The 16,863-nt window shown below is 60.6% G+C and overlaps 2 protein-coding genes across 2 annotated transcripts in view; both read left to right on the top strand.

The window, feature by feature from the left end:
- The window catches only part of FIBCD1 (fibrinogen C domain containing 1), a 34,271-nt gene extending 25,832 nt beyond the window's left edge, over positions 1 to 8,439 (top strand). Inside the window, exons 5-7 of the mRNA XM_043469863.1 lie at positions 485 to 581; positions 3,776 to 3,955; positions 4,473 to 8,439. Of these exons, the coding sequence (XP_043325798.1) occupies positions 485 to 581; positions 3,776 to 3,955; positions 4,473 to 4,732 (537 nt within the window). The 3' untranslated portion in view covers positions 4,733 to 8,439. The remainder of the gene's footprint in view (positions 1 to 484; positions 582 to 3,775; positions 3,956 to 4,472) is intronic.
- A 4,959-nt stretch (positions 8,440 to 13,398) lies between these two features.
- LOC122441270 (pyroglutamylated RFamide peptide) lies at positions 13,399 to 15,905 on the top strand. The gene is made up of 2 exons (XM_043467675.1): positions 13,399 to 13,549; positions 15,501 to 15,905. The coding sequence occupies exon 2, from the start codon at positions 15,501 to 15,503 to the stop codon at positions 15,903 to 15,905; it is 405 nt and encodes a 134-aa protein (XP_043323610.1). The 5' UTR covers positions 13,399 to 13,549.
- Positions 15,906 to 16,863: the final 958 nt, after the last annotated feature.

Genomic DNA, 16,863 nt, shown 5'->3' with positions numbered 1-16,863 from the left:
TTCTTTGTCATCTGGGCCACCAGGGACACCCTGTGTGTGTGTGTGTGTGTGTGTGTTGTTGGGCTTTAAAAACTCAAGAATGGCTTTTTGTTCACTTTTGTTTTGGACCCAGGAAAAGGTACAGGGACCTTTGTTCAGCCCCTTATTATTTGACCAGTGGGGAAACTGAGGTCCCTGCAGGGATGGAATCAGTCCAGGGTCACACAGTGAGGCAGAAGAGTGGGTCTGGAAGTCTGTTTTTCTCCACTGCACCCCAGTCCACCCCGGTTCCTCCTTGAGGGGGCATTTCAGGGCCTGGGGGCATTTGGTCAGTTCCCCCGCCTCGGAATATCATGAGCCTCCCAGGTCCGGGTCCCAGCGAGAGCTGTTGAGAGATACGAGGCTCAGCCCCTGTGCTCCCCAAGTGGGCAGGTGGAGGGGCAGTGGGACGCATGTGGGGTCCTGGGAAGTCTGGGGCCAGCTCTCCATTCTCATCCACTCTCAGGTGTTTCAGCGACGGGAGGACGGCTCCGTAAACTTCTTCCGAGGCTGGGAGGCGTACCGCGACGGCTTTGGCAAGCTCACGGGGGAGCACTGGCTAGGTGAGAGCCCCGCCTGATGCCTGGCCCGCCCTCTCCCTGTGCAATGCAGGCTGTCACACACGAGCCCCCTCCTCACGTGGATGCCAGCCAGGTCTCCGTGACCCCCCCGTGCCCAGGTCAGCTCCCAGGTTCTGCGTGGAAAGGGGACCTGTGCATCCAGTGGAATGTGTCTAGGAGCAGGAAGCCCAGGGCGGTGCACGCGCCGTGGCTGGGTCCCTTGAGGATGTGTGCTTGTCCTGCTGGGGGTGCCCTGGGACCTGGTTGCTGTGGCCGATGCAGGTGCTGGAAGACCAGGATGACCCTCACGCTCCCCTTGCCCTTGAGGGTCAGCGCCCACCCCCCAGAGCAACAGAGGTGCCCCTGCCACCCCTGGCATCTTAACTGAAATCTGTTGGCAGCCATTGAGTGCAGCAAAAGCATCTAAGCGGAGCCTTGAGCACCTCCTGGCAGGCAGGGAGCCCCAATGAGAATGTCAACGGGAGCCCAGTCCTCAGCTGCCCTGTGATGCGCCCTGCCTCTGCTTTTCCACATTCCCCTGCCACCTTTTCATCAAGTGTTTTGTCTTTTCCTATTGAGTTATGAGAGCTCTTTATATATTAAGGTTATTGATTCTTTGTCAGATACCCCTGATACATAGTTACTCCCAGTCATTTGTCTTTCAGCATCTCTTTTTTGGTAACATTATTGCTTATTTCCTAGGAGTTTTAACTTTTTTTTATGTAGTTGATTGCTAGTCTTTTCCTTCATATCTTTTGAGTTTTAGGCCCTGTTTTTCTCTCCCAGTGTCATAAAAATGTCTATTTTTAAAATGCCTTTTCAGTGTTCGGTGGTAGGTTCAGCTCTTTAATCCACCTGGAAGTTCACTGGGGTGACGATGGGGGTCTGAGTATGTTTCCTCATCTTCCTCCTCATGCTCTGTGATCTGAACTCTGATGGATGCTGGGGATGGAACTCCAATCACCCCAGGGGCCCAGGGAAGTGGGGGTTGTGAGCATCCTGGTGGATCGACAAGGACTGGAGAAACCCAGAGGGTAAAGATGAGGGAGGTGGAGGCAGGAGGGAAGGGGGCCTTGAGGGAGGAAGGGTAGAGAGAAGGGAGACCCTGGCCCCTCCCTCAGGACACCCGGGGCCCCCCATAGGCACTGGGCTGGCTCATTAAGGAGTGGAACTCTGCTTATCCCGGCAGAGTGGTGTCCTAATGGGGGTCCGTGGGGCCCACTCGGGGGTGGGGGAAGGAATCTTCCATCATCCCCACGGGGCTGGGCTCCCTCTTGCCCTACACCTGGATCAGATCATCTGTCCTGGGCAAGAACTAAATGCGCGCACACAGTCTGGGCTAAGTCTGGCACTTAGCAGCTGTGTGACCTGGGCCAGTGACTTCACCTCTTGGCACCTCATTCTCCTCACCTATAAAACACGGATAATACTAGCAGTTCGTCTCATGGATCACGACAGCAGTGGCAAACACCTGGACCATGTGTGCAGTGGGCCAGGCGTGTTCTAAGAGCTGTACAGGGACCCTTTAATTAAATCGGACTCACTCGAATCCCCCTGGCTTCATTAATCCACGTGAAACGCTCATAGCAGCACCTGGCATTTGTAAGTGCTGTCTGCGGGGTGGGGGCTTCTGTCAGCGGTGCCTACAGCCTGCCCTTTGCAGCTTGGGAAGCCCTCTGGCCCTCACTCCACGGTGTGCAGCCTGGGGCCCAGAGAGGGCCCCAGCTTGCTATGAGGCTCCAGCCCAAGGAGACAAGGCCCCCGGGCACCAGCAGCCGAGTCCTCGGTGATGGATGCCAGTGGATGCAGGGAGGTTCCAGCTGTCTGGAGGCTTTTGCTCTTGTCATGGTTCCTTTTCCTCTGCCCGGGACCTGGACCAGAGTCTTCCCTCTGGGCTGGTTGGGGAGGAACCCACATAGCCCTCCCTCCCGCCCTGGGGGCGTCCACACGCTGACCCACGCAGGAGAGGAAGGCAGGAGGGACAGGCTGAGGAAATGTCACTTGGTGCCAATAACTTGTAAGGCGTTTAATTAAAAGCCCTCTTAATCAAGAGGTAATCAAACTGGCAGGGAAGCATCTTGAGTGTGAGTGGCGGAGAGGGGGGGTGGAAGGGGAAAGGGAGGGCCTGGCATGAGACCCCAGGGTGGGCACAGGAGAGCGCAGGAGGGGAGGGACAGTGGTGGGAGGAAGGAAGTAGGACAGGGTGTGCTGAGGGGTGTCCGGAGCCAGGCATGGTCTTCTGCCTCTCGTCCACTAGGCCAGTGTTTATTGAGCACCTATTGTGTGCTGGCCCACCTCAGATGCTGGGATTCCACAGTGAGCGGGACAGTCATGCTGATCACATGGAGCTTCCACACTGGTGGAGGGGGGAGCCCAACATGGAAATAGGCAGCTGGAATCAGAATGATAAACACCAACAGGGGGCACCTGGGTTGGCAGAGGTCCTCCACTTTGACAGGAGGGCAGGCAGTCTTCCTGAGGAAGTGAGATCTGAAAATGAACAGAAAGTAACCAGGTGAGGGGGCTTCCTTGGGGGCTCAGTGGTAAAGAATCCACCTGCCAATGCAGGAAATGTGGGTTTGATCCTTGGGTCAGGAAGATCCCCTGCAGAAGGAAATGGCAACCCGCCCGTATTCTTGTCTGGAAAACCCCATGGACAGAGGCGCCTAATGGGCTACAGTCCATGGGGTCGCAAAGAGTTGGACACAACTGAGCGACTAAAGAACAACATCAAAGCAGGTGAGGAGAGTAGGGAAAAGTGTCTCAGGCAGAGGGAACAGCATGTGCAAAGGCTGTCAGGCCAGGGAGTGCATGTGAAGACCAGATCCCATCTAACCGGAGCCCAAAGTGTCAGAGAAGATTAAGGCACCATCACCCCCAACCCAGAAGATTTTCCAGACTCCTCTTGACTCCTGCAGCCTTTTACCAGCCTTCAGCTTAAAACATTTGGAAAGCACAGCCTGATTTAAAGCAAATACAAAACACACAGAGCATGAAAACCCGTCGGTCCTGTTTCCTGCCAAACACAGCTCTGCAGGAAGAAGGAAGTAGCCTGGGGCTGAAAGGACACCCTTGGCGGTTGTTGTTCCTTTCTGTCACCAACCACATCAGCTTAGCTCTCATGTCCCCTTGGTTCTCTCCAGGGAGGTCACTTCCTCAGCCCCCAACTTCTCCCATCATTCTCTCCCCTATTTCAGGGCTCAAGAGGATCCACGCCCTGACCACTCAGGCGGCCTACGAGCTGCACGTGGACCTAGAAGACTTTGACAATGGCACAGCCTATGCCCACTACGGGAGCTTTGGCGTGGGGCTGTTCTCTGTGGACCCTGAGGAAGACGGATACCCGCTCACCGTGGCTGACTACTCTGGCACGGCAGGTAGGGGTCCAGGCTGCAGTGGTGGTGGAGAAGGGCTGGGGCCACCTCCCCACCTGGATGGACAAAGGAAGTCTTTTCAGGCCAGGGGCCAGCATCAAGGCTGCTCATCGGCACCACCAAGGGCCCAGCTGGTCCTCATCCCAGCCCCGTGAAGCTCGCAGGGCCTCTCCCACAGAACCACTCATTTTGCAGATGAGCAAAGAGCTCAGAGCCAGGAATCAGGCAGGACATCTGGAGTTTGAGCTCTGCTGAGCCTCTCCATCGCCTCTGGGCTGGGTTTCTCCTCTAGGGGCCAAGGCAAGAAAACCCTGAAAAGGGTGTGTGACAAGTCTAGGAGGAGAGAGAGGCTGCGGGGACAGCCGCCGGGACCCTCAGGGCGGCACTGGGGCTGCCTGTGGGCACCAAGGGGATGCGAAGGGGCAGGTGCGCGCGCGCTCACGTGTGTGCATCGTGCACGGGAAGCTGCGTGCACGCACCCGTGCCCCACTGAACACACCACCTGTGTACACCTGCGCAGGGGACTCCCTCCTGAAGCACAGCGGCATGAAGTTCACCACCAAGGACCGCGACAGTGACCACTCAGAGAACAACTGTGCCGCCTTCTACCGCGGCGCCTGGTGGTACCGCAACTGCCACACGTCCAACCTCAACGGGCAGTACCTGCGCGGCGCACACGCCTCCTACGCCGACGGCGTCGAGTGGTCCTCCTGGACTGGCTGGCAGTACTCACTCAAGTTCTCGGAGATGAAGATCCGGCCGGTCCGTGAGGACCGCTAGACCGGCGCGCTCCGGCCCTGCCGCATCCCTGCTGCCCCGCCCACCGCCACGCCCCCACCACGCCCCGCCCCCCGCCACCACCACGCCCCGCCCTCGCCCCGCCCCCACCACCACGCCCTGCCCCCTCGCCCCGCCCCGCCGTCACCACGCCCACCCCAACTCCGCTCCTGCCCAGATGCCCGCCTGCCCGTGCATGACTGACCTGCTCTCGCCATGGAGTGGGCCAGGCCAACCCCGACCCGAAGCACCCCCTGAACGAGTGAGGCCACACAGCACCTTCACACTGTCCCCACCCCCAATTTGCCCCTGCTGATGGGGCGGGGCAAATCTGACCACCCCGAATTCTGCCTGCCCCGACTTTAGCTCCACGGGCCACGTGTCTGCCTCGGCCTTGGCCAGGAGTCGGCCACGTGCTCCTGGCAGCCCTTCCACTTTGCCAGCGCAAACATCTGGAGTCATGGACGGTGGAGGAGGGGCAGCTAGCACCCCTGGAGTCCTTTTAACAGACAGAGGGAAGGGTCAGATATTTCTAGTCGGCCCGAGGCCAGCCTCCTCTGACCCTCTAGACCTCCAGTTTCTCTGGCGCCTGGAGGTCCCCCTCTCTCCCAAGGACTGGGGAGTGGTGATGCTCAGGGCTGCCTGTGCCCATGGGCTAGGTGGCCACATCCCTGCACGTCCTGAGGCCAGGCTGGGGTGCAGCTGCCTCCAGGAACTCACACCCCGAGGTGGCTGAGATCCGTTCCCTGGAGCCCTCCCCACCCACCCACCCACCCTGATTCCCGATGTCTTTCCAGGCCTGGGAGGCCCCCAGTCCCCTTGGCTGCTCTGCCCATCCTCCTGCCTTCCGGGCGCAGCTGAAGTCTGGCCCCACCCCATCCTCTTGCCTGTGGGACGCACAGGACCCGTGCTGGGCCAGTGAAGACCTCTTGATTTTCGGGGCATTGGCAGGGCTGTGCCACCCCCACCACCAGTTTCCAAGCAGGGACTCTGGGATCCTAGGTCCTCCGAGGAGCAGGCTGGTCGGAGACGGCTGGACCCAGAGGGTTTGGTGGCTGGTACCAGTCAGCCTGGACACGGCTGTCTCAGTGGAGAGGCTGCCCCCTGCTGCTGACTGTGGGTGTTGCCACCTTGGGTCAGGGGGAAGGGAGGGCGTCACTGGGCAAGTGGGGGAGACTGAAGCACCTCCCAGGCACTCAGAGACCTTTCTCATCAAATTCTCTCAACGCTCAGTGCACGGTTACTGCTCCTCTGTAACAAGAACCGCAGGTTCCCCAGGCCAGCGGCCAGGAGGGGCAGGGCTGGGACTCCAGCCCGTGGCGCCCTGTTCAACCAGCCTTGGGATCCTGGTGTCAGAACCAAGCCCGACGCTGTTTTGCCGAGTTTCTGCCTGTCCGGACCTGAGAGGGTCAGGAGGTCAGCCTGGAAAGCGGCCCAGAGGGTGGGCATCCCAGCGACCCCCTCCTCAGGCAGGGGCTGGGAGTGATTCCTAACTAGGACACCTGAAGGCAGCCGAGTGGGGGAGTGTGGGATCCAGCCCTCCCTTCCCCTCCTGCCAAGGTCTGTGCTTCAATAATAGTAAACTGGAGTTGGCCTCGGACAGCAGGAAAGGCCCCAAGGGCCTCTGACGTGCCAGGGGACCTGGCGGGTCCCCTCCAGCACCACCTGGTTGTTGGGCATTTGTCAGGCTTTCCGGACAAGACCCAGTTGCTGCTCTCCTGGCCCTCAGCTGGAATCAGAGACAGCCAGGGAATCAGCGATGACAGCCCAGAGTCACCGGGGCAGTAACAGGAGTGCCAGGTGCAGGCAGGGTGGGGACTGTGTGCTGGAGATGTGTGCAAGACGACCACACGGGCCCCCCTGCTGGCCCCTTGCCCATCCTCTAGAAACCAAGAGAGCCAGTCACCCCTGCCCCCGGCCGCTGGGACCCCCCCAGCCAAGGAGCAGAGGCCATGTGGAACCCTGCATCCTCCTCCTGGGGACCCCCCTCCCCCCTCCAGCTCCAGACCAGAGCTAGCTTCTGCTGCCAGCCTCGCGGTGCCAGCCACTGTTTAGAAAGTGCCAAGTGCTTTCTGATCTGTCATCAAACACGCTCCTGGTGAGCGTGATGTTAATGGATTCACAGATGTGCGTGTGCGTCAGAAGGCTCAGGGGCGCTCATGCCAGGGCTTGGCCCGGGAACAGACGAGCCACAGCTTCTGCCTGGTCCGGGGCTGGGCGAGGGTGGCTTTTAGGAGTGTCGGACCAACCTGGAGACACTGGTTCGTTCCTGCTGGGGATCCCCGGTGCCCCTCCGCAACCCAGGTTTGGCATTACTAGGGACACGGTCGCACCAAAAGCTGGCTAAACAGGCACACGGCCCGCTGTGGTGAGGACAGCCAAGGCCAGTGCACCCCCCTTCCTAAAGGGCACCCCTTCCCAGGGCCAGGAGGCTGGGGTGCATGAGGCAGGCCTGGACCCCGGCTTGGAGGAGCCCACAGCGTGATTCCAGTGCCCGTGGCTGTCACCAGAGATGGGGGTGACCACGGAAGGAAGGTGGTGCTGGGGGAGCCGGAGGGGTAGCAACAGCACGACAGATGGAGAGATGACGGATGCGTGTAAGGGCCACCCGGGACCCACGGTCACTGCGCCCAAACGCTGACCCACCATCACGATGACGGAGTCGATGGCTTGATGGTGGGCTACCTGTGACCCAGCTGTAACACGCTGCCTGATCAACCCCCTCCTGCTGTCCTTCCTTCTCCGATGAGGAGAGAACCAAGCGGGGGCGGGGGGCTCTCTGCCCTGGGACCCTCAGGTGGGGCATTCACCCTCCCTGCTTCCGAAAGTCCCTTTCCAAAGGCACAGGTAGGTTCTGTGGGATCAGCCTCAATCCTTGCCACTCAAACTCTGGATCCATCTCTGAGACGCCACCCAGCCAGCCACCCCCAGCTCCCCGAGTCCAGAGGGTGGACGGGCCCTGGGTTTCCAGCCTGAAGGCCTCAGCGTGGTGAACAGGAGCTGAGCACGGGGCCGGGGGCCGTTCTCAGGTAGCATGTCCCCCTGCAGCCGCATGAGAATAGGTTTGGTCACGTTGGTCTTGGAGCAGAAGTGACAGCCACACACCCCAGCACCCACCGCCTCTGGGTCCCCCAGGGCCACACACCCTCATCCACGCAGACCTCTGGCCCTGAAGCTGGGAGCCCCGTCACCCAGGGCTAAGAGGATTCGTGAGGACCGTCGACAGGACCCGCTGGCCACGTGCACTTCAGCAGGAGGGGAGGGAGGTGGGGATGCCGTGTGCGCTGCCGTCGGGAGACCGGGGCCAGGGCCCTGATGTGGAGTTTGAGGACGGACACGCTCACGGGAGCGGGCAGGGACGTGCGGACAAGGACATGAGGCTTCGGTCCGACAGGCCGGCCGGCACCTCCCCAGGGCCTGTTTCTTCATCTGTGAGGAGGGAGAGGGCTGCCCCCAAACCCTGAGTGCCCACGCAGCTGGCAGGACTTGGCAGACCCGGGGGGCTGATGCTGGACCTCGGTGGGGATGGGGCAAGCAGCGTACACTGGGCTCTCACCTGGCCACGTCCGCCTGATGCCATGCCCACAGGCTGCCCGGCTGTCCACACGCGGGACGAGGCCCGGCCCGGGACGGGTGCTTGTGGGGCCCGTCTGCACTTGGCGTCATGTGTGGTCCTGTCTCCAATAAAGTCTCGTGGTGACCGGCTTGGGCCTCTGCCTCCCGCCTGCTCCGTGCCCCACAGGGTGGGTCAGACACCCCAGGGTGCCAGGACCGCCTCGTGCACACGTCCCAGCGCGGCTGTCTCGACGTGGGCAACCCCTCTTCCCCAGACAGCTCTGTACCCCCAGGAACCACACGAGGCCCCAGGCAGAGCCGGCCCCACGCCTGGCCAGCACCCTGGGCGTCAGGGTCGGGGATGGGAGGCCTTCCCCCCTCAAGAGCACACCTCCCGGGCCTGAGCCTGAGCCCTTGTTTCCCATCACGGTCCCCAGGGTCCCAGGCGGTCCCAGTGGGTCTCTCTTGTGGCCGGGCTGCAGTCCTGAGGAGTTGAGACTCTTCATTCAGAAAATCAGTCCCTGTGCTCAGGCACTCAGTCGTGTCCAACTCTTTGTGACCCCATGGACTGTAGCCTGCCAGGCTCCTCTGTCCATGGGATTCTCCAGGCAAGAATACTGGAGTGGGTTGCCATTTTCTCCTCCTGGGGATCTTCCAGACCCAGGGGGCGAACCCAGATCTCCTGTGTCTCCTGCATTGGCAAGTGGATTCTTTACCACTTCCCTGGTGGCTCAGATGGAAAAGAATCCGCCCGCAATGTGAGAGACCTGGGTTCGATCCCTGGGTTGGGAAGATCCCCTGGAGAAGGGAATGGCTACCTACTCCAGTATTCTGGCCTGGAGAATTCCACAGACTGTGTGGTCCACGGGGTCGGAAAGAGTCGGACACGACTGAGCAATTTTCACTTTCACTTTCCCTGGTGGCTCAGCTGGTAAAGAATCCGCCTACAGTGCAGGAGACCAAGATTCGGTCCCTGGGTTGAGAAGATCCTCTGGTGAAGAAAATGGCAATCCACTCCAGTATTCTTGCCTGGAGAATTCCATGGGCAGAAGAGTCTGATGGGCTACAGTTCATGGGGTCGCAAAGACGTGACTGAGTGACTAACATGACACTTATTTACCACTGAGCCACCTGGGAAACCCCATTCAGAAAATCAGTCCCTAATGACTGTTTATTCATAAAACAAATTTGAAGCTTAAAGACACGGCAGTGCCGCGAGTTGCTGTAATGAAATCCAGTATTTATCAAGCGCCTGCGTTGGGGACCTGGTGGGGGCCAGGAGACGTGAATGTGCCCAGTGTCCCGCCTCGGGCCGGCCTGCGAGGGGACCCCCGGCTGGGGCGTCTGCACTGCTGGCCTGTGTAGATGGACGTTGCGGCCCGAGGCTCCCTGGACCATCCTTAGCATTGGTCCCCTGCACAGAGTGTCCTCGCTAACAGGCATGTGGTCCTGCCCGCTGACGGCTCCGTATCAGGCCCACGGGGATGCCGCGGGGTCAGACCTCTGAGCCAGGCTGCGGGAAGTCACCAAGGTGATCATGGCTGCCTGGTTCCCACGGGCCACACCCACCCCCCCAGGGGGACCCCTCTGCTCCACCATCCAACCCAACTCCTCTGGCCCGGCACACAGCACCATTCTGAGGTCCGGTGACTCAGGCACACAGAGGCTCTCCGAGCTGACGAGCGGTGTTGGCATTTTAGTCACAAATAGTGAGCTTCCTTAGTGGCTCAGCTGGTAAGGAATCTGTCTGCAATGCAGGAGACCCAGGTTTGATCCCTGGGTTAGGAAGATCCCCTGCAGGAGGAAATGGCAACCCCCTCCAGTATTTCCTGCCTGGAGAATTCCACGGACAGAGGAGCCTGGTGGGCTACAGTTCATAAAGTCTCTACGAGTCAGACACGACTGAGTGACTAAACCTACCCAGGGGAGAATCCACATGGTAAGAGAGTCCCCAGGGCAGGGAGGGTTCAGTTGGCATGCCCCGGAGCTCTGAGGGGGGTGTGCTGACCTGGGAGGCCCATGCTTGTGAAGAGGGCACCGTCCAGGCTCCCCTGGATGCCAGCAGCCTCCACCCCGGCCCCACCGGCCTTGTCCCCTGTGGTTCACCCTCCCCTCCCCATGGTGTGGGCTCTGCTGGGGGAGTTGGAGGTTCAGACAGTGACGAGACTTGCCCGAGGCCACAGCTGGCTCATGGCTGAGCAGTGGGGAGCCCAGCCCTAGGGGCTCACGTGAGGCTGAAGGGTGGCGGGGTGGGGGGGAGACATCTGAGATCCGAGTCAGGGGCCTGGGCTCAGCACAGCCAGGCTGTGTCGCCCTGCAGGTTCCTGGCAGGTTCTGCCAAGGCAAAGGCCGCCTGTCAGCTTGGACATCCCGGGACACAGCCCCGCCACTCCGCAGGGGCGGCTTCCCAGGGAGCCTGGTGGCCCCGGGACCCCCCTCCCCCACAGCCGCCCGCGTTCCCTTGGGGGTGCCGGGGAAAGCCTTTGCTTCTGGAAGCTGATCCTGACAGATCCCACCCACCCTGCTACAGAGTGTCACAGTTGTCACCTCCACGGGTCACAGTCACCCCCGCGTGTTACCGTTGTTACCCCCTCCTGCTCAGGAGTGGGGCTCATTCCCTGGAGGAAGTCCAGGGGTTTTGTGGAGCCCGGGAAGGGACTTGAAACCAATCTTTTGGGCCAGGTGTCCAGGGGAGCTGCTGGCAAGCCCCTGGGGTTGGGATGTTTGACACCAAATCTGACATCAGACTTGGTTCCAGGTGCCCCTACTCCAGGGCTGGGGTGGAGGACTCCTGATCGCCCCCAGTCTTGCCCCCTATCCCGCCCACGCCCAACACTTGGGACCTTCTGTGGCCACTTCTCCGAGCCCTGGGCCCCCCATCCTGAGAGGGAACCACACGGGGGGCTGTTTTCACAGCAGAATTGTCTTGGGCGCCGTGTGTTAACAGTCAGGTGGAACTTTCCTCCTGGCGGTGGGGGGGCCCTCAGGGCTCGCCCCCACCTCTGCCGTCCCCACTGTCCACAGCCGTCCCTGAGGATCCGCAGGGCACAGCTTGGGGACCACACCTGCTCATTTGATGCCCATGGGAACTGAGGCACAGAGGGCAGGCATCCGGCTCAAGGCCCCACAGCGAGTCCGTGACCCCGCGGCAGGCTGCGCTCCGTCGTCAACCAGCACCCAGTGTCACGGCCGGCCAGCACTCACCGGGGACAGCGCACCTCCCAGCTCACAGGTGCACACTCACACACGTGTGCTCACGTGCACACGCGCACACACCTGCCTCTGCCTCTGCTCCAGTTGGCACATGGCGTGCCCTCTGCCTGCGCCCGCCTGCAAAGCCCTCGCCCTCATCAAGCAGGCCGAGCACACCCCTCCGAGGGGCCCGGAGGCAGCCCGCGCCGCCTGCCTGCTCTTGACCTCGTTCCTGCCACAGACGGGGCTGGAGACAGGAGCGCCAGGACACGGCTCTGAGTTCGGCGCCTCTGTCCCCCGACCCCATCACCATGAGGGGAGTAAAGACTCTAGACCCTTCCTCAGGTTGCTGGGCGTGGGGAAGGCCGTCTGTTCCCATGTGGGGTGATTCCCACCCCTCTCCTTAGCACGTCAGTGGCGCAGTGGTAAAGAACCCACTAGCAATGCAGGAGACACGGGAGACGCGGGTTTGATCCCTGGGTTGGGAAGATTCCCTGCAGAAGGAAATGGCAACCCACTCATCTTCTTGCCTGGAGAATCCCATGCAGAGGAGCCTGGTGGGCTGCAAAGAGTCAGACACAACGGAAGCGACCGAACACTCATGCACACCAGCACCTCACAGGCAAAGGTGATACAGGTCAGCTGGGTGAGGGCCCTGGAGCCACAATCCGCTGGGCTCAGTCCTCAGCCCGGCCTGAATAGCCGCCCCAGACAACCGCCGGGCGGCCGCAGCCTCGCCGCCTGGCGCACTCTGGAAAATCTAGGCCGGGCGAGACACAGAGGCTGGGACTGTGCTGGGCACCTCCTGCTGGTCTCCCCGGAAACTGACGGTGGACGGTGGAGGGGGAGGGACGGGGAGGGACGCTCCTGGGTCTGTGGGCTGCTGGACAGGCCAGCGGGGGGCCCACAGGAGAGCACGTCCCTGGGCTGGGCGCCGGCCATGCCCCTTTGGCTGGTGCCTTGAGGAACATGCTGCCCAAAGGGCCCCGCACCCTGGCTTAGCCCGCAGCCCACCCCCTCCCCGCCCCGTGCCCAGAGCAGGCCCCAGAGATCACACATGGGCGGAGGGGCGCACCGGACTTTGCGGTGAATAGTCGCGGGGTGAGTGCCCTGACGTGTGAGCGAGATGCCGAGGGGCCAGAGTGGCTCCCGCAGGGACCCGTGTGCCCACGGCGCACCCCCTCCAGCCCTGCACCCCGCTGTGGGGAAGCGGTGCAGGTGAGCACACGTGAAGGCCCCCACCCGGGCCTCCGAGCTCACGGGGGAAACTCCCAGGGAGTGAGCGGCTGGGGAGTGACGAACGCCGTGCCCTCCACGACCGTGACTTTCACCCAGGCCTCGATGAGCCACACATCGGGCTCACAGCCTCGTCTCCACGAGCCAGGCAGTGGGGCCTGGTGGGCCTGAGCTTCCCTGCAAAAAGGCACACCTCCAGTGTTTTAGGGGGTGTGGACTTGAGAGAGGGGCTGGTCTCGCCCCCCTGCACGCCCTCTCCCGCTGCCCAGCTCAGCCTCCTGGCACTGATGCCCCTCGTAAGGCTCCAGAGCAGGTGACCTGTGGCACTGAACACAGCGCCTCGCCTCGCCCATGTGACAGGCCGGGCGGGCTCCAAGCCGTTTGACCTCCTGAGTCCCCCAGGGGCAGAGGTGCTGACCCGGCAAGCAGACCCAACAAAGGCAGGACCATTAGGGTTCCTCCAGGCCGGGCGGGACCCCGGGGCCAAGCCTGTGACTCACACTGAACGAGGCGCCCCGGCTCCTCCAAGCAAGGCCGGCTTTGCGCAAAGGGCAGCCCCATCTGGCCTCTCATCAGACCACATCCTGTTTGTGTTGGGTCTTTTATCAGCACAGTCTGCACAGTTCCATCCTTCACCACCAGGTCCCCAATGGAATCCCAGGGTCAGGAATGCACAGCAATCAGGAGCGCTCAGGGCACGGGCCCCCGGGGTGGGGTGGGGGGCCTATATAAAGCAGGGAGCGCCCAGGAGCTGCACCTCCCGGACGGGAACCCAGAGCAGCTCTGCCCAGCCTGGCCCGGGTCCAGCCGCCCAAGCGGGAGCAGACCCGCAGCACCGTGAGTACGACCGCTCCATCCCCAGCAGGAATCGCACTCAGGCCTCCTGCAGGTCGGGAGCTGGGCACTCGGCGCTAGGAACCCTGGGGACCCACAGGCTGGGAAGGCCCCGAGGGTGGAGACCCACACCTCATCTTGCCGCCTAGAGCAGGCAGAGATTGACCACAGGTGCCCTCCGGGGCTCAGCCCTGGGCCTCCCTCTGTCTTCTCCTGCCAAGTCCTGGATGTTAGGGCCTGAGCCCAACTTGTGCTGGGGCCCAGGTTTCGGTGTGGAGTGTCCCAAGCTCCCACTGGATTCCTGAAGGGGTCCACGGTCCCCCCAAAGGGAAGGAGAGAAGGCGCTGCCCGCCCCCCTTTTGAGACCCAGAGGCCATTTCCAGGTAGACTCATCTACCAGCTGGAGTCCCACCTTTATCTCAAAGCTGTCTGCCTCGCTTCCTGCGGGGACGACACCTCTTGAGAAAGCCCCCACCCCACCCAGACGCTGATGGAGAGGCTTCTCCGAGGCGGGTAAGAGGAGGGCTGGATTTGGGAAGAGGAGGGGGGACATGCTTTGTTTTTTTTTTTTAAGCTTTTGGGCTGAGTACACTTTGAAATGTCTTCAAGGGAGCCATTTCTGGAAAGACCTCTGGGAGGCCTGGGCTGTCTTCTCCAGAACCCACTCCCTGTATTCCAGCCTCAGCTCTCCTCCTCGGAGGACCAGCCAGCTCCCAGTCACCGTGGTCGTTACCGAAGAGGCTTCCTTTGTGAGGGAACGAGCAATTACTGCCAAGGCAGGGGCACTGGGGGGAAGCTCTATTTCTGTCTCGCATCCCCCACGGACCGCCGTGCATGGGGTAGAGGAGCGATTCCCGTGCCCAGCCCAATTAGACCCGGGCTTGCATCCTAGCTTTGTCACTTACAGAACTGAGACCTTGGGCCCGTCACCTGTTTGGGAGTCCTGCCTCCTCTGTAAAAGGGAATAAGGGAGGCCCTCAAGGACAGCATCAGTTGGGGAAGGTTAAATTGGCCCACAGTCCAAGAAGCCCCCTGGCCATTAGAATCGGGAACCCTAGGGCCTCTACTTTCTAGCTGTGGGGCCTGGGCACCGTCTCTTAGCCTTTGTGACAGTTATCTTGCCTGAAAAAAATAAATGGGACTAACAGGGCTTCAGGTTAGGTTTACTGTGAAGATAAAATACAACTGTGCAGGCAAAGGTTTACCTAGCAGCCAGGTTACACAGTTGGAGGAGGAAACAGAAACCCACTCCAGTATTCTTGCCTGGAGAAGTCCATGGACAGAGGAGCCTGGCGGGCTACACAGTCCGTGGGGTCGCAAAGAGTCGGACACGACTGAGCGACTATCACTGTCACTCAGGTACACAGTTAGTGCTCAGTGGGGACTGGCGAGCGCTCCTCTCTGGGAGGACGTCTGAGTTAGGCTGGGCGTCAGATCTGCTTCCTGCTTTCGGGAGCGACTGGCTTCCAGGTCACAGAGACATGAGCAGAGCATCCCCACTAAACAGCTTAACCAGACCCATTTATTATCGAGTTGAAAACGAAGAGGGGTAGATGCTATTAACTCTACCCCATGGCTCTGAGATGATATGGCCCAGGAGTCAATAATTATAATAAGGGAAGAATGAGCCCAAATTTGCTCAGCTCTCCCGGGGCCGCCTATAAGCCATCCCAGCGGCAGCGGAATTAGTGTGCTAAGCTGCCAAGGCCGTCAAAAGATTGCAGGAGAGGGAGAACCAGCCTAATTGGCGCAGCTGGCTCCTGAACCTGCTAAGAAAATAAAGGCCGGGTCCCCCAACGTGGTGACACTTCCTCACGCTGCTTGTAGGCTGGGCTCAACCGAGCCGCCAGCTCACGCCTTTGATGGCGGCCTGGGAACCCGGGAAGCATGCAGACAGCTGTGCGTGGCCCTGGGGTGCAGCGTGTAACCCTCTCCTCTCTCTCCTCTGGACCAGATGCGGAGCCCTTACTCCCTGCCCTACCTCCTGTTCCTGCCCCTGGGTGCCTGCTTCCCGGTGCTGGACACAGAGGAGCCCGTGGACGCCGTGGGGGGCACCGGACGTGAAATGAGTTGGACAGACCCAGCGGGGGGACACCCCTTCCCGTGGGGCCCCCCTGGGTGGCCAAGAGCCCCACACCCATGCGCCCTGCTCGTCACGGCCAAGGAGCTGTGGGCGGCGGGCAGGGCGCGTGCCGGCCTCAAGCTGCGTCTCAGGAGGCAGGACGACGGCAGCGAGGCCACCGGCCTCCTCCTGGGGGAAGCCGAGAAGGCGGGGGGCCTGTTGGGGACCCTGGCTGAGGAGCTCAATGGCTACAGCAGGAAGAAAGGGGGCTTCAGCTTCCGCTTTGGCCGGGGGTGAAGGGGCCAGTGCGTCCTGGGAAGGGCCCCTCTCCACCCGGCCCCATCCCTGCCATTTCCATGCGCTTCTCCTATGGCCTCAAAGACCAAGACACTGAGAAGGTGTGAAATATTCTTATAAAGAGTGACAATAGGAATAATAATAGCAGTAGGATTGGTTAGGTGGGTGCTTATTTTTGATTTCCAACTTTGCTGAAGCAAAAAACCCTGGATGGTATCAAAAAGGAGCTCAAAAAACCAGAAAAGCAAGGGAACAAGAAACACCATGCCTGGCACCACCCCCGGCAGACTGCTGTATTTCAGCCCCCTCCTCTGGGGGCCTGGAGCCAAGGATGCCCTCGGACCACGAATCTGAACAGGCAGAGCTGGTTGTGCTGGCTCTGGCTTAAAGGTAGGTGGCCTGAGTGATTCCGTGGGATAACCGAAGTTTTGACAGTCTCCGCCAGGACGTCAGGGGTTGACATCAGAAGTGTGACTGTGAGTGAGCACATTCCGCTGGGTACAGAGTGTGGTTCTGAAAGTTAACAATGGTGAGGAAAAAAAAAAAAAATCTTGTTCTCCATCCCATTAAGACAACATCCCTCTGGCAAGCAAACCTTGCTGCGGTGTTACGATGCCACTTGGAACCCGCTGCCCAGCCCTTCTGACAACCGTCCTCATCGGTGGTACAGCGTTTGCCAGGCCAAGAAGGCTCCTGGGAGGTGAATGAGGAAGGAATACGTGTTTGTTGTTTTTTCTGCAGCAAGGTTGAGTGTCTAATGTTCAGAATGTGAATGTATTGTTGTCTTTTGAAATAAAAGTTGTAGCGACTGCAAACTGTGACGGGAAGCCCGCCTGACTCTTGCCTGCAGGTCCTCTGTGCCCTGGGAACTTCGCTTCCCGAGTTGCGAGTTGCCTTTACTTTGGGGAGATGGAAATCGTGTTGCCTGTACCCCACACACCTCTCCCGGCATCCCCTT

This window comes from Cervus canadensis, chromosome 5 (assembly GCF_019320065.1).
Source record: "Cervus canadensis isolate Bull #8, Minnesota chromosome 5, ASM1932006v1, whole genome shotgun sequence".
In the NCBI taxonomy this organism is placed as follows: Eukaryota; Metazoa; Chordata; class Mammalia; order Artiodactyla; family Cervidae; genus Cervus; species Cervus canadensis.
This window is presented reverse-complemented; position numbering and strand designations above follow the sequence as displayed.

Coding starts and splice junctions, on each gene's coding strand:
- LOC122441270 (XM_043467675.1), top strand. CDS start 15,501: ATGCGGAGCCCTTACTCCCTGCCCTACCTCCTGTTCCTGCCCCTGGGT.